Source organism: Lepisma saccharinum, chromosome 14, assembly GCF_977018435.1.
Source record: "Lepisma saccharinum chromosome 14, izLepSacc3.1, whole genome shotgun sequence".
NCBI lineage: Eukaryota > Metazoa > Arthropoda > Insecta > Zygentoma > Lepismatidae > Lepisma > Lepisma saccharinum.
In genome coordinates this window covers 27263809-27280413 of record NC_139242.1, presented here as the reverse complement: position 1 = coordinate 27280413, position 16605 = coordinate 27263809, and the positions used below count along the sequence as shown (strand labels likewise).

The 16605-nt window shown below is 34.8% G+C and overlaps 1 protein-coding gene across 1 annotated transcript in view; it reads right to left on the bottom strand.

Moving 5' to 3' along the window:
* Positions 1-16605, bottom strand: part of Ect3 (Ectoderm-expressed 3) — a 60324-nt gene that overhangs the window by 34737 nt on the left and 8982 nt on the right. Inside the window, exons 4-6 of the mRNA XM_083135292.1 lie at positions 15298-15361; positions 8065-8159; positions 6569-6749 (exon numbers count right to left, since the gene is read on the bottom strand). Of these exons, the coding sequence (XP_082991418.1) occupies positions 6569-6749; positions 8065-8159; positions 15298-15361 (340 nt within the window). The remainder of the gene's footprint in view (positions 1-6568; positions 6750-8064; positions 8160-15297; positions 15362-16605) is intronic.

The following is a 16605-nucleotide window of genomic DNA, read 5'->3' as shown; positions in this document are numbered from 1 at the left end:
CCTACTAAGCTAATATCAATCACGTTTAGATCTCAAGAAATGCCTAAACAGATTATAGTGGTTAGTCACATTTTCGATGTTACTCCTAAAGTTAGAAATGTGATGCAATGTAAGAAATGTTACAGGTTCGCACATTCAGCAGCCATATGCAAGGATAAAGCTAAGTGTGCTAGATGTGGAAGAGAGGAACATGAAAATTGTAATGAAACTCCGAAGTGTTTAAATTGCGGAGGATAACATGTTGCTACTGATAAGTCATGTGTAAAATGGGAAATGGAAAGAGAAATCATGAGAGTTATGGCATATGATAATTTATCCCGGCAAGATGCAAGAGAGAAAGTAATAACAGGTAATGTTCCAAGCAATTATGTTGTTCAAGGCAACTCATATGCTGATCAAATAAAAAACCATATAAACAAAAGTCAAATAAGTGAAATTGACACAAGAAAGACTGGTGTTGTAGGAAATAGCATAACAATACAAAACAGATTTGAAGCCTTAAGTGATTGGGGTGAAAGAAAATCAGATACATACTTGGAAAATGTTTCATGGAAAAGAGTTCCTCCAGAACATCATAGAGACTATTCCAAATTTGAAAATAAATATGGAAAAAATTTCAGACTAAATTCGTATTCACAAACAAAGAATTATAATGGAAATTCTGAAGGAGAATCAAGTAAAGGTTCTCTAAAGAAATTACAAAGTAATCAAAAACAATTAAATGGAAAGTCTACAGGAACTGTAATTAAGACAAGGAAAAATGAGGAAGATGTGGATAGTACAAACAGAAGCATGCAGGAGGTGAGCACCGGAATCTACAGCAATGAAGAACAGAAAAAAATCGTGTACTTTCCTCACATAACATCTCAGAAGGATCTTATGTATAATTTGTTACAATTAATGGCGAAACTTATGGCGACATTAACTAAAAATTCTGACTTATTAAGCATAAAAGAAATACTAACAGAATGCTCACAAATAAATGGCCAGGTGCAGAAAATTATTGAGGATTTGGAAATTTTTGGAGAGACACCTTAGGGTGTGGAAGGAAAAATAATGGAAAACATTCGTGGGGGTACACTGGAATGTAAGATCATTGAAAGCAAGAAAGCAAAATCTGGTGAAATTAATAGATGAATATAGACCTGAACTTTTATGTTTATCGGAAATCTCTGTGAACCCATCAAACATAGATTATTTTAAAGTAAATCATTATCACATAATTTATGAAAAGATTAAAGATGATAGTAAAGGAGTTGCAATTATGATTCATGAAAGCATTCCATTTGAACCTATATCTTTTGATTATACATTGTCTATATACGACACATACAAAATTGAAGTCGTAGGAATTAAAATCGCTTTTATGAATCAAAAAGTTAGTATTATATCTATATATATTCCTACAGGTGCAGAGTCACAGAAATTAACGACAAATACATTATCGCAAATGTTTCAATGCATAGAAAAGCCTTTTATTATAGCAGGGGATTTCAATTGCCATCACACAATATGGGGAGATCAGGATGAAGATAAGTTGGGGAAAGTGTTCGTAGAATGTATGGATTTGTACAACTTTACTGTAATTAATGACGGGTCTGCTACGTATATAGGAAGATTAGGTACTCGGCCAACAGCTATAGATTTAACGTTAATGTCAGATGATATATGTGGTCAATTTCAGTGGGAAACAGACAGTGATCAAAGAACCAGTGACCATTATCCATGTTTCTTTTATACTGATACTAATTCAGTGAGATCTTTCACTATTCCGCTCAGAAAATGGAAAGTTAACGAAGCTGATTGGAATAAATATTCTAAATTACTTACAATCTTATTTAAAAATACAGATTTAAATAATATTGATAAGAGTACATATGATTATTTTGTAGATTCTGTTAGCATTGTTATGGACAGATCATGTACAAGGACAAAAGAGGAAGTTGTAAAAAAGTATCCAATAGTACACTGGTGGAATAAAGATTGCCAAAATTTTAAAATACAGAGAATTGAAGCTACTAAAGTTTATAAAACAATACCAAATCAGGAAACTTGGATTAATTATAAGAAAGCAATAGCGCAGGCCAAGAAATGTTATATCAGCGCAAAGAGACAATCGTGGGCAAAGTATTGTGAAGACATAAATAACAAAGAGAGTATCAGTACCGTGTGGGCTAAATTTAAATCAATCTGCAAACCACATACCCCTCGATTAATACCACTCAAAGAAACCTGGAAAGATGAATTTATTATGAAGGTAACATGTAATACTAAACAAGAACCTGCAGATGCCCCTGATGAAATTTTCTCTTTCAGTCCTAAAGATAGACATTCACAAGGATTATATACCAATATCATGATCGATGAAATAAGAGACATAATAATAAGAGCCAAGGACACAACTCCAGGAAAAGATGGAATAACATACTCGATGATTCAAAACTTGCCGGAATGTGGTATAATATATCTTTGTAACATCTACAACTATATAATGCATTCAGGAAATGTACCGCAATCGTGGTACACTCAAATGATTTTACCAATATTGAAACCTGGCAAAAGTCCACATAAAGGAGAATCTTATAGACCGATAGCTTTGTCTTCAGTACTGGGGAAAATTTTTGAAAAATTAATTCTAAAGAGAATAAGTTGGCATATAGAGGGACAGGAATTATTTTCAAGGCTTCAAGTTGGATTTAGGAAGGGAATGGGGTGTACAGATGCGTTGGCAATGTTATCATCAAAAATTTATGATACAATGAAAAGGAAAAGTAGTCTTATTGCTGCCTTCTTAGATATTAAAGGGGCATATGATAATGTAAATATAAATAAATTATTAAACATTCTACAAAATCTGAAAATACCTTATATGCATCTAAAAATAATTTGGAATCTATTAAAAAATCGTTGTTTATATTTTTACTTTCACAATAAAGTTGAGGGTCCTAGATGGATAACAAGAGGACTTCCACAGGGAAGTCCTTTAAGTCCTTTACTTTTTAATATATATTTAATGGATGTTCAAAGAATATGTCCTGAGCCATTTGGATTTATACAATATGCAGATGATTTATGTATATATGAGAGTGTCAAGCAAGTAGATAAAGGAGTCACCAACATGGAAGCGAAAATAATAGAGATAAAGAAATTTCTTGAGAATAGGTCTATGAATATATCGTCAGAAAAATCAAAGTTGATTATATTTAGTAAAAAAGGAGCTCCGAAAAATGTGAATCAATATACAAAAAAGTTACACATTCCCATAGAAAATTCAGTGAAATATTTAGGCGTTATATTTGATAGTAAATTAACATGGAAACCTCATGTAAAAATGTTAGTGAAAAAGGCAGAAGTAATTTACAATGTATTTCGTTCTATGGCTACAACAAAATGGGGAAGTCATCCTAGTACCATGATGAATTTTTACAAAAATTATTACAAACCAACAATAGAATACGGGATTATAGTCTTTAATACAATTTCGGAACGTGTATTTCGACCTTTGGAAGTAATGCAGAGGAAAGTTCTACGAAAGTGTCTAGGACTGATGAAGAGTACTCCCAATGTTGCTGTATACATGGAAGCATGCGAATGGAACTTAAGTTATAGGAAAAGAGAAATGTCTATTAAATATCTGTTGAAAACAATGTCAGAAGTTAATCATCCGTTTAACGACATTCTATTCGACTTGGTTGAATTACATGATACAGGCAAAATTAATAACTGCGAAGATATAGGATGGGTGCAATTATATAATGAGTACTATGAGGATCATCAAAAATTATTGAAAGTAAGGAGTAAGCCCATATATACTCTAGATTTTCCTGTTTGTGAATATAGAGATATTTATTTTCCTGAACAATATACAAAATATGATTACATGGAAAGATGGAAAGATTATTACTTTATATATACAGACGGTTCAAAAAGTAGTCAAAATGTAGGATGTGCTGTTTATGATGTACAGAAGAAGGAATCAATTATGGTACATTTACCGGAAGATTTTTCCATTTTTACAGCTGAAGCTTATGCAATTTACCAAGCACTAATATATACATATAAATTGCAAGAAAAAAATATATTAATATTAACGGATTCCAAAAGTGTATTATATTCAATTCAGTCCAATTATGATTTATTATTTAAATGCTCCCCATACATTATAAACTGTGTAAAAACTTTACAAAATTTAAGGAGCAGGGGAAAGATAATTCATTTAACCTGGGTTAAAGCACATTGTCAAAATTTAGGAAATGATATGGCAGATTTGTATGCAAAACAAGCTAGGGTAATTCAACCTGTACTGGAGCTGAAAACCTGGTACACAGACCTTCTACCGAGGGTGAAGAAAAAGTTGAAGGAAAACTGGACGGAATGGTGCAAAGGTGAATTTCAAAATGCAGGCAGCTTTTATCAGAGGATAGCTAATTTCAATAGAATGAGACCTTGGTTTACAAAAGTTCAAGGTTCACGGAATGTGATAGTATTACTAAATCGTATTAGGTCAGGACATACAACTACTAAAAGTCATTTACAAAAGATCCGGATTGTACAAAACCCAAACTGTACATGTGGCAACAAGGAAGATATACACCATATCCTATTTGAGTGTAATAGATACACACAAGAAAGAGAGACATTCTATAAAACTCTTATAAACTGTGAAATTCCTTTTCCTCAGTGTTTGGAATCTTTGATTTGTGAACCTAACCTTACAGTTGGATATATATTGTAATTTTTTTTTAGAAAATGTGGCTTAACTATTTAATAGAAAAAAAATGTTCATAGTATCCTTTAATAATAATGTACTAAAAAATGTAAGTTTATGTACAGTACATATGTATATAGATATGGGAAAAACTGCTTAGCGGTAATCCCAAGTAAAATGTAAATAAATAAATAAATAAATATTTCTCACAGATCACACACAGATGAATGAACTCCTGGTTTTGAAAAGGTGCCTCAAACAAGGGTGACATCTACACAAGAAGAAGTTTCAGCCCAGACACAATTACTTACGTATATACTCAATGCGAAAATATCTACATCGTGGTTGTTTTAATTAAATGTTTAGAGGTATAATGACAAATAATTATTTAGAAAGTTTGCCGTGCTTGTTGTTGTCCATGGAAACGGACGTTGCTAGGGAACTAAAAGAAAGTTTATCAGAATTTATTACAGAGGAGAGGTAGGAATTTGATGGGAATGACTTAAAACAATTATTTTTCAATTAGGTTTACAAATTTGAAAATTACAAAAGACGCAAATATTGCTTTTTCAATTTAATGTCGCTATTGAATTCGTTTATACAAGAAATCTAACTAACTATCTTGAAACGGTTATTGGTTACTCACTTTATTATTAAGAAAATAGACAGTTTTGAATATTTTGTATATTTGTACCATATTAGAGGCCGTACACACTACGTTCAAAACTTTCCAAATAAGCGAACCACGACGGCGAGGGCACGAAATAACGTAAAACAATTATTTTTAAATTACGTTTAAAAATGTGAAAATGTCAAAAGACGTAAATACTGCTTTTTCAATATAGTATCGCTATTCAATTCGTTTATATGAAATATCTAACTATTTTGAAACGAACAATATTTACCCAGTTTATTATTATGAAAATTGAATTAGTGTATTCATTGTGTTGAATATTTGTACAATATTCGAGTACAAACATATAGTTATTTTCTAAACTTTTCAAATTAGCTAACTTATACACTTGTTCGCCTTCATCCAATACAACATGCAGATATTTTCAAAATCATTAAGATCATTGAGGAACCCCATCTATAACGTGATTCCGCCCACAACGTGGCCGAAGGTCACGCATGCGAGCGTACAAGATGTGGCCAAAGGCCACGTCGAAAGTACGCGAGTATATAATATAATATTTGAGTTATAATTATTAATTGTGCGGACATATACACATACCGTGAAATAAAATTGTAATTTGGTGATAAAATATGGAGTATGATTTTAATTTATAATTAAACTTTAAAATATAATGTAATTTATAATGAATTTAACATGTGCGTACAATTGAAATCACCTGGAATGACACTGGTATCCAGCGTTGTGGTGTTTACGTGGTTTTTTGCATCTGAAGTTTTGATTATGTGCCCCACAATGCCAATTTATTTACTTCAGGAGTGAACTCCCGGAAAAAGAGAGAGAATATATATATATATATATATAATTTTATGTGAGAGTCACATAATCGATTTGTTCTTACTTTTTAATTTCAATTTACTTAATTGTTCAATTTCTCCCAGGGACTTAAGTATCTAAGACAGAACCTTGTGGATTAGTATACATGCTCAGCGCAAATTCAAGTGAATTTTCATTATGTTGAATGCAAACTCACACTTTATCTTTCCGCAACTTTCCACCAAATGGCCACCAAGATCACGAGATGCTAAAGTTTTCAAGACTCGGTGCCTTCGTCGTCTCGTAATTAGTACCGGTGGGAATTGTTGCCTACAAATTAACTGGAATTTCACATACTATGCTCTTCCATGTTGAATATAGTGGAAATTACAAGCACGGAAAACACATACCAGGTCCGAAGTCGACAGTGGCGTAAACATCTGGAATCTTCCCACATTTCAGGAAATACTCTGCTCCTCCGTCGGTCGTGAAGAGGACAGCAGCGTTTCCCACGTGTGAGGCGAAGATGTCCCTCAAGGATTCTGTGTACGCTGAATCGCACGCATAGTAGCTCCCGTACTCATTTTCCACCTAGAGACAGAGAAAATGGAAAAGAATAAGTGATAAGTAGGGATGTGAAGTTTTCGTTTTAAAGATAACACCGAAAATTTTATTAAAGCAAAATGAAGCGTTTAAAATGTATTTGGGTAGGTAAAGGAGGCAAGTTTTCGGTGTTTCGGAATCGCGAAATAACGCGAATTTTGCGATTTTTCAAAATAACACCGAATTTTGCACTTAAAAGCGAAAAACGCCCGAATATATTGCGAATGCAATATAAACTGATGATAGCACTTACGGCTTTTGTTAGGAAAAAAAAAATAAAAAAAGATACCCGAAGCATTATTAGATCTGTCATTTGTAGTTTAGCTGGTGATTGGTGATAGTTCGATTCAGAAGAGATTGTCACTCTTCATTTATTGCAGTTTGGTGCAGAAATGACTGTTGGTGTTTACCCTCTTCCTGAAATAGATTTCGCTCGGGGAGATCTTCCTAGAACGGGAATATTTTAATATTTTCAGTTATCTACCTCTAGATTGTCGATGGTGACCTAACATCAAAATGCCAATTGAAATCTGCTACGAAGAAATAGCAGCGGACTCCAGTCTTGAGAGATAGAAAATTAAGCAGCAACTGGACTCCATTCACTGAAAATTTGTCACTCAATAAAATGCTGATTGGGGGGATTGGAGCACTGTATACGTTGTATACCCTGCGTTGTGAAATTGTAGATAAGGGTAAAGGAATAATTGTCTCTGGGCTCCACCTCTTGAGTTTTTGGGGCCCCTTTGAAGTAAAACGTAACAGGTGTGAACAATGTGGCCGTGGGAAATTTATCTTAGACCTCATTTCAATGTCATATTGAGGCTTGGGGGCCCCCTTGAAAATGGTGGGAAGTTACATGTTAAATATCACGTAATATGTATTACTGGTAAAAAAAAGTCATGAATTATCAAGTTTGTTTGTTTAGATATTGTGTAACAATAAGGCATCGACTGATTGAGCAACTGACTCTTTCTACTGGATTCACAACTGTACTACACTACGTTTACGAAAACTACGTAGCTATAAAGGTATGAAATGAGAGAAGTTTCCTATCGATTGCCATCTGTGAGCAAGTAACTTAATTCTGAATTTCGGAGGAGACCCATAATGTCAAGTTGCCAGAGCCCCTCTGGCTGAAACAGTACGCCTCTGCTTATTATCGCAAACGTCGTCATATGATATGTTACTGGGAACCAAATTTCTGTTTCGTAAATCCATTTTTTAAATATGCGGGGGCGGCAGCTACGCCACTGTGCGAAACATATCTACCATCAATAATTCATTTCTTAAGAATATCTCTTACCTGCACCATGATTATGGGTCCACCGTTGCCATATAGAAGAGGTTTCATCCTTTCCATGAGCACATCCAACCATCTGTTCACGTAGAACATATAATCTGCAGAAGCAATAAAAAGCCAAAATTTTATTTCTTTCTGTTATAGCTTCGCAACATCGAAACTTCCTCAAGATATGAGATGAAACATTGAAACATTCAATTCTGACTTCAATTTATGGATTGATTCTAGACATGTGAAATACCCGTGGCGCCTAAAGTAAAAATATATTTTTCGTTCTGTGCTCGAAGTGAAAATTCCTAGCCTGAGATGCTTTGTCGAGTTAGAGGATAAGAATGCTTATATGGATCAACATGAAGACATGTCCATGCAAATTATCCCAACTGAGGGATGCTATGGTATTTTCTTGAGTGGTGGACAGCATCCCCGCATTCCTCCCACTTTGGGCACTGCTTTTGTTGACATATAGTAAATATTTGTTTACAGGATTCTTGTTCGGAAACCTGATGGTAAGAGACCTGTAGGAAGGCCAAGACGAAGATGGAGGGACAACGTTGAGATAGACCTAAAGGAAATCGGTAGGGATGGAAAAGAGTATATCGTATCGTACTCAAGGTATTGGGTAAGATGTATAAATTCTTAGCATAGTAGGAAACAGAGATAGGAATGCTGAATAAGTAATCAGGCAAAGGTCGGGTGATTGACTTGGAAGTCGTATGTGGCATGAGTGTTGGAATTGTCAGGAGGTGTGGGCAGTTGGCGAGTGGACGGGATAGAGCAAGGAAGTTGGAGGGACGATTATTGGACAGTGGTGCATGAGGAGAGTGAACTCTAACTGGAAGGTCAGATGTGTGTCAATTACCATTATTGAGAGGACAATCTACGGAACAACATTCATCTATTTGTGAGTCAAGTATTATCCTCTTCTTGTCAATACCCATATCGGTTCAGTCATGGAGAGTACAGAAGCTCAATTACTGTACGTGTGAATTCTTGTGCCATAACTTTGGATGTAACCTTTCGCATACATTATACTTTAGGCTAAGCGAGTGACAACCATCGGAAAGATGAACGATGAATAACTACACCACCCAATAGAATATAAAGGTTCTTGGTTCGATCCCAAACGCCGCATGGGAGTTGCGTTACGTGGTGGACGTGCTTTGGGCTTCTCATCCATTTTTCGCAAATGCGATGAGAAAACACTGCAGTACGTGATATACTGCGATTTTCATCTATTTCATTCCGAAATATGATGAAAATAATAGAGCCTTCTAGCTTTTCAAATTACGTACGTGCGATATGGCGCCGGAATTTTCACTTGTTAGCGCTTCACGTTGTGTTAATTATCAATTATTACCAAATATCAAGAAAAGAAAGCAAAAGTTAGGTCTAGCAATGTGCTACGCGGTAAGGCACAAATAAATAAGAGTAGATTTTTAACTAGGTTATTCGGCGATTGGCTTGTGTAAAGATGAGAATTAACATTAGGATGTTGCATAAAGGTTGGTTAAATATTTTAAAGATGTGTTCGGTACTGTCGTCATTCTGTTACGCGATTCTTGAACCTAACTTATCAAATTTCCGGGAGAGTAAACAATTGAATTGCTGATAATGTCCTGTCAAAGCCACGGGGGGATGAGAAATGTAAATAAGCAACTTAGTGCTAATTTTAAGCTAATCAAGCATTTTTTTCTGCGCATAGGCTAATCATAGAATCATGGCGCAATCTAGATGTATCCACCCCGACATTCTCGAAACTATCCAGTTTCAAGGTAACATTCACGAGGATGTATTAAAATTCATTGATAAATTTGAAAGTTGAGCTATTCTTAATGTGGAATGACTTAAAGAAAAGGCAAATGCTACCAGCATTTTTGTGTGATTCAGCATTGGAATGGTTTAATACTGGGAGTCGAACTCAGGAAGCACAGGATATAGATTTTGGAATTTTAAAAACTAAAATTGTGGAAGAATTTACGGAACCGGGGGATACTTTTCAATTAGAAGAACAAATCAGATTACACTTCCATCAGGAAAATGAACCTGTTTCAAAATATGTGAGAGAAAAACAGTTATTGTTATTAAAATTAGATCCTGCCATGGTCATTGGTGAGCAAATTAAGCAAATAAGAGGGGGTTTACAACCTAACTTTATGAAAGAAGTTTATAACAGGGAATATGATTCAGTGCATGAAATGTTACGAGACCTGAAACATGTTGAACAATTCAAATATCTTGTGCAAAAACGTAAAATTCTAGAAACTGAATGTGAGACAATGAAAGCTCTGTCGTGTTCTGAATCGAGTCGAGCCTACATGCCGACTCAGCAAGCTATCACGTTGCAGCGCACGGTCAATGGTCATGTTGACATAAGTTATTCTCAGGCTAATCGAGAGATCGAGGAAAGATTAAATGCACTACAACAAGACCTTCATCAAATACAGTCGAACACGGGACTCCAGTCTCATGAGTCAGATTTAGTTTCGCAATTTCATAATCTTGAGGCTAAAGTAAATGCACTTGCAGAACATCGGAAAAAACATTCATTCATTGAATCATCATTCTCAAATACACTTAGAGAAAATGTTCCTAGAAATAGAAAGAATAGGAGAACCTATTATAATAATAGTAACACTAGAGCCCACACACAATGGCAGAATAGAAATACTTGGCATAACAACCACAATAATAATCTCGACACACAGTCGCAACGTTCGCCTAGGGGGCGATGGCGCAATGGCGGTAACCCTCGATTTCAGCGTTCGCACTTTTCATCTTCATCGCCGCGAACATTTTTGGAGCAACAACAGGGGCGCGAAGATCCAAATAACCATACTAATCAGGTTGTAAATACAAATCACTCTACTTTTCGTAAGAACAGAAGCAATTTTAAACGAGTAAGACCTGCATATGACGGGGACCTAGGTGCAAGACCTTCGGGGAAAACTCTAACGGTCTCTACTTTTCCTTCTGAAGATCTGATTTACATCAATGTGAAAGTAGATGGGGAAATTCGACAGTTCATCCTGGATAGTGGAAGTCAAATTTCGGTAACGGGAGATAAGAACATACCAGTCAATGCCAAGCGATTTAATATAAATACTGCGATTAGAGGAGTCACTAATAGTCAACTGACGGTTAAGGAAATTGTGTTGCTACCATTTTCTATACATAACCAAACATTTGTTCATCCATTTAGAATCGTTAAGGATTTTAATCAAGTTACTATATTAGGAAATGATTTCTTGAAGGGACAGAAGGCTAAGTTAGATTTTCAGGAAAATAAGCTTACATTGCATAGATTTGGCACACCTCCTAGAAACCAAATTAAAAATGAGAATAAGAAAGCTTTTGACGTGTCAATCAAAGTTTCCCATTTGTTACAGCATGTTTTGCAACCAGAATTTGTAGCTGCTAAAAATATAAAAGTGAAACCCAGGACACATTTGTGCATTCCATTGAAATTGGCTAATTCATATGACAAAGATAGGACACTCTTGGAACCGGACCTACAGTTTCAAGAGAAAACGGGATTGATGGTTGCCAGAGCAATTATTAATCCGGATTCGAATCTTATTTGGATCACAAATCCTTTAAATTATAATGTTACAATTAAGAAAGGCACTATTATCGGGAAAGCTGACACATGGGATAGGCCAATTATGAGTAACAATAATGATGAGAATAAGGATGAAATTGGCGAACAGACACAGGTTTTCGCGACGGAAGAGTCAGGGAACGTCAGTGACGCACGGGCGGACCCTAGTCGGTTTGATGTGAATCCGAATTTAGAACCCCAGCAAAAGGAGCAACTTTTAGCTGTTTTAATGAAATATCCACATGTTTTTGCGTGGTCAAAGGATGATATAGGTAGAGCCACGAATTATAAACATCGAATTCAGCTAAAAGATGACACAGAATTTCACTTAAAATCCTACCCGATTCCAGTTCACCTTCGTGATGAAATTAAAGATCAGATTGAGACTTTATTAAAGCAAGGTGTTATTTCACCTACACAATCATCCTTTAACTCTCCAGTTATCCTTGTAAAGAAGGCAAAGGGGGGTTATAGATTATGCCAGGATTATCGCAGATTGAATGTTTCGTCTGTATTTGACGCTCTGGGTGTGAATAACATCAATGAAATATTATACAATATGGGGGAGGGGGGGCAAGAAATACTACTGTACGGCAGACTTGAAGAGCGGATTCTTAGAATATTATCTTATGTATTTCAATTTATGTGAACAATATTAGCAAGTGCTAAGGATATTTTACAATTAATCTTTATTTATGACGATATTTTATCAATATTATACTAACAGAAGGACGATTGATCAACACATTATTTTTGAGCAATATTTAAAGTACTTCATTCAATTTCTATTTATATTGATTTCAATAAAATTAAGCTTTCATATATTTTCACAAATCAATTATGATTTAAATTTTGCAGTAGCATACACTCATAAATTCTCAAGAGTATTTACAATATTACATTCAATTCATATGTAAAGTTAAATTTGCTTTTAGTAATTATTAGTAGTTATATTTTTTCTCTTCTCAAGATTCTATTTATATTTGGTGTGTAAAGGATGGCATTAATTAGAATTTGGGTAATTTATAGTAAGAGTAAATGTTATGACTGAATCGGTACTCCTTTCCAAATTCCTTTTTCCTAAAATATAACAACCCTCAACTGCAAGATTTTTCATACTTGGAATATTTACAAGTACTATTTTTTTTAAAATAAGGGTGACTTAGAGGCGCCCTTGTCTCAACAAAACCTCTACACATACCGACATATTAAGTTCTCTCTCACACACAACATTACACCAACGATCAGGAGGAAATGCCTGTTCGGTATATGATGCAAATTTCCTTTCCAAAACCTACCTGAATTGCCTCACAGATAGTTAAAATTTTAATGGTAAAATGAACATTTTAACAATATTATGAAACCATGTTAACAGTCCTCAGTTCAGCTTTTTCACAGATGTCTACGTCTAGAGATGGTCACCAGCTAAAACCTTGGAGAAATAAGAAATCAACACGATTTACACCTGAAGGACGCAGGGAAATTATTTTGATCTACGAACATTTTTGAGAATTTCTCAAGATTTTTATTTCTGAAATTTCTTTTAATTTTTTGACACATGGAAACATGAATTACAATTAGACCTTTCATCAATTTTAATTACGCAGTTCAGTGAAATCAGTTGATAAGCACCAAATCGTTTAACACGGATCTCCTTCATTCTATTCTAATTAATTCCTACTGAAGTCAAGTAGTAGTGAGACCTGACATTCAACGCTGATAATACATATATCGATTTGAAGGAATATTTATATACAACTAAATACTTCACATTCACAATTCGACGATATGCAGTTCTCTACTGTACGTTTTTCATCAATGACAATATTTGTAGCTGCAAAATTAATGCATCAAAGTGAAGAACATTTTTCACGGCCACAAAGAAATAATATATACATATATACGTGGTTTGGTTCAAGAAGAAACTTCATTGCTATGCGCAGAGACTATTAAGTGATGATAACAAGAGTAAAATTATGGTATTTTACTTGAACTCTTTGTGAGAATCAGCATAACTCAAGGATTATTTTATGTACAAATGTTAGTGCTGTGATTTTATCTATCGAACACTATTATATTCTTATTTTCAAATACATATATTATTACTCAAGGACAGTTACTGATACAGTGTATATATTTTGATTAACTTCAAGTTTTCTAATTAAATATTTACTGTGATAGTTGACATATATTATAAATAAAAACGACAGCGATATTTAAATGATACAATAAAGTAAGAGACGGTGAAATTTACATCGATAATGACATATGTGTGCAAGTGTAACTCGGATGAGTATCACAAACGTTGCTGATTATGTAAATATTAACTTCAAAATATTTAATAGTGTTGTACAGTGTCAGTGCGTACAGGATCAATTACATATTACTTCGCTAGTGTCTCATTGAGACATCAATTTTGACAAGAGACATTCTTGTGGAACAATGCTTTTATAATAGATATAGATCTTGCTCAAGATAGGGACAGATGGAAGGCCTGTGTTGCTGCAGCCATGAAACTTCGGGTTTAAGAAGGCTAGAGAGTTAGTTAGTTATAGTAAACTATTAGTTTTTGAGAATGTTAAAAACAATATCATTACGTCATATGACTAATAAGTAAGCTGATCCAACAAACACTGTAATTAAAAACTACAAATTAAGTGGAAGAAAGGGAAAAAATGGCCATCCACTACTCCTGAGAAATATTATTGATTTTGAAAAAAATATAAATATGCTGACCAAGGCAGTAATTTATTTTATTAAAAACATAAACTAAACGTAACGTTTCAACCTTCTAGCAAGGTCTTCATCAGACTCTGTATCAAGTACAAAAGTAACAAGATACCAAAAACAGGGCATTATATATACACAAAACATTACTCCCTCCAGACTATTAGAAAGTTGTTTTGGAACTTTCTAGCAGGTGGCTTTCACTAGTGAACTGTACTTTCACCTAAAAGACTAAAAATATATGCTTCCATATAGAATGTGGTTGGGCTTTATATCTCACGCTCTTTTTCCTTCATTTTCTTCCTTCTCCTCTCCTCTTTATCTCTTGTCCTTTCCACTCTTTCTAACACTTTCTTCCATTCTTTGTTTAACTTCAATCCCCCATTCCAGTTCATTGTGTCTTCTTCACCTTTCTTCTCTATTTCCTTGGCTTCCTTCCATTTTCTCACTAGCATTCTCTTCTCCCTTCCTATCTGCTTAGCCTCATCCCACTCTATGTCATGTCCTGTTTCTCTCGTGTGTTTAAATATCGCATTTCTCTCTCTTAACTTGTACTCTTGTACTTGATACAGAGTCTGATGAAGACCTTGCTAGAAGGTTGAAACGTTACGTTTAGTTTATGTTTTTAATAAAATAAATTACTGCCTTGGTCAGCATATTTATATTTTTTCATAATCATGGAAACAAGGCTTAATGGTGTTATTATTGATTTGCCACTTATTAGAAAACGTAATTTATTAAAAGTTGTCCAATAATAAGAACAATATTTTTCCCAACATTTTTTAGTAAGATTATTCTTATTTCTAACGTAAAATGTCGAAATATGTTGTGGACTCTTTAATGTATTTATTGATTTAAGACAAATTAACCAGAGATTAAGTTGCTTAACTTTCGAATGATGCTGTACTTACTGGAGTCATTGGTTCGTAGCTTCATATCTGGATTGACCGAGAGCAGCCATGGAGGGAATCCTCCCTACAACAAAAGATAGGAAAGGTGCTTAAAAAAAAAAAGAAACTAACAACCTTACAATAATTAACAAATTACTGGGACTCAAATGAAATTTCTGAACTTATGATATATATATATATATATATATATATATATATATATATATATATATATATATATATTTAGGTCGACATTAAATTTCCAGGTTGGGAAGTGGGAGGAAGTCGTTCTCTCACGTCCATGAGCACGTCCATCAAAGTAACAAGAAAAAGGAAATCTACAAACTTAAGATATACATGAGTTCACAGAAATGAAATTCTCACCATAACTCGCACAAACACTTAATTTAAAAAAAAAAATTACGAACACACAAACTAATCCTTATACGTTGTCATTTGTGAAATATGCAGTCACATTCATGTTTTGAAAATTACATCCTGAAAATACCGAAATTCTCGATAAGTTTGGCCTCGTTACAAAACTGGGAAAAATGAGAGTAGGTGAACACTATTTTGTCGTTGACGCTTGGACAATCTGTAACGGAAGTAGTCCATGTGGCACATTTCAACATCTGAATAGGAATGTTTCTGTCAGTTTCTGCTTCAGTGCACTTCCCGTAGCTTCAAAGTTCTTCACCCACATCCTGATTGCATTGGCCGATGGAATATAATCATGTCTCCCGAGATTAAAATAACAAAAAATATTCTTGTCTCACAGCGGAAACAGTGTCACCATTTTTATAAGACGCCCTCACAGCTACAGCACGTTGAGCTTCGCTCCAGTGATCCATGTCTGTGAATGCCGTACATTGATGATGAAATCCGCAGTGTTATAGTCCGTAGGGCGTCTGACTGATGCGCGAGAGACCCGGGTTCGTTTCCCGGCGTGAGTGATCTAAGTTAGATTTTTTTTTCCGGCCTTGTCCCCTCACAAAGCGGCTCCAGAGCTTACCCAGCCTCAAATTAATGGGTACCTGAGGGAATGGGGGGGGTTAAGGCGGCCGGAGCGTGGTGCTTTGACGGAGATCGAGAATGTGTGGGTCCCTACCCCGACATCCGCTAAATGTACCATTATGGTACGGTGCTGTATGCACGGTGAATTTGATTGATTGAGTTGGTATTTTAAGTCCACTTTATGCACAGTATGGCTAATCGAGACCGGACCTACAGTTTAAAGTGGGATCCCAACCACTATGTGCCTCTACCGGGTATCGAACCCGGAAACACGGGGGAATTGACCTTTACCTTGCTGATAAATATGACAATAAG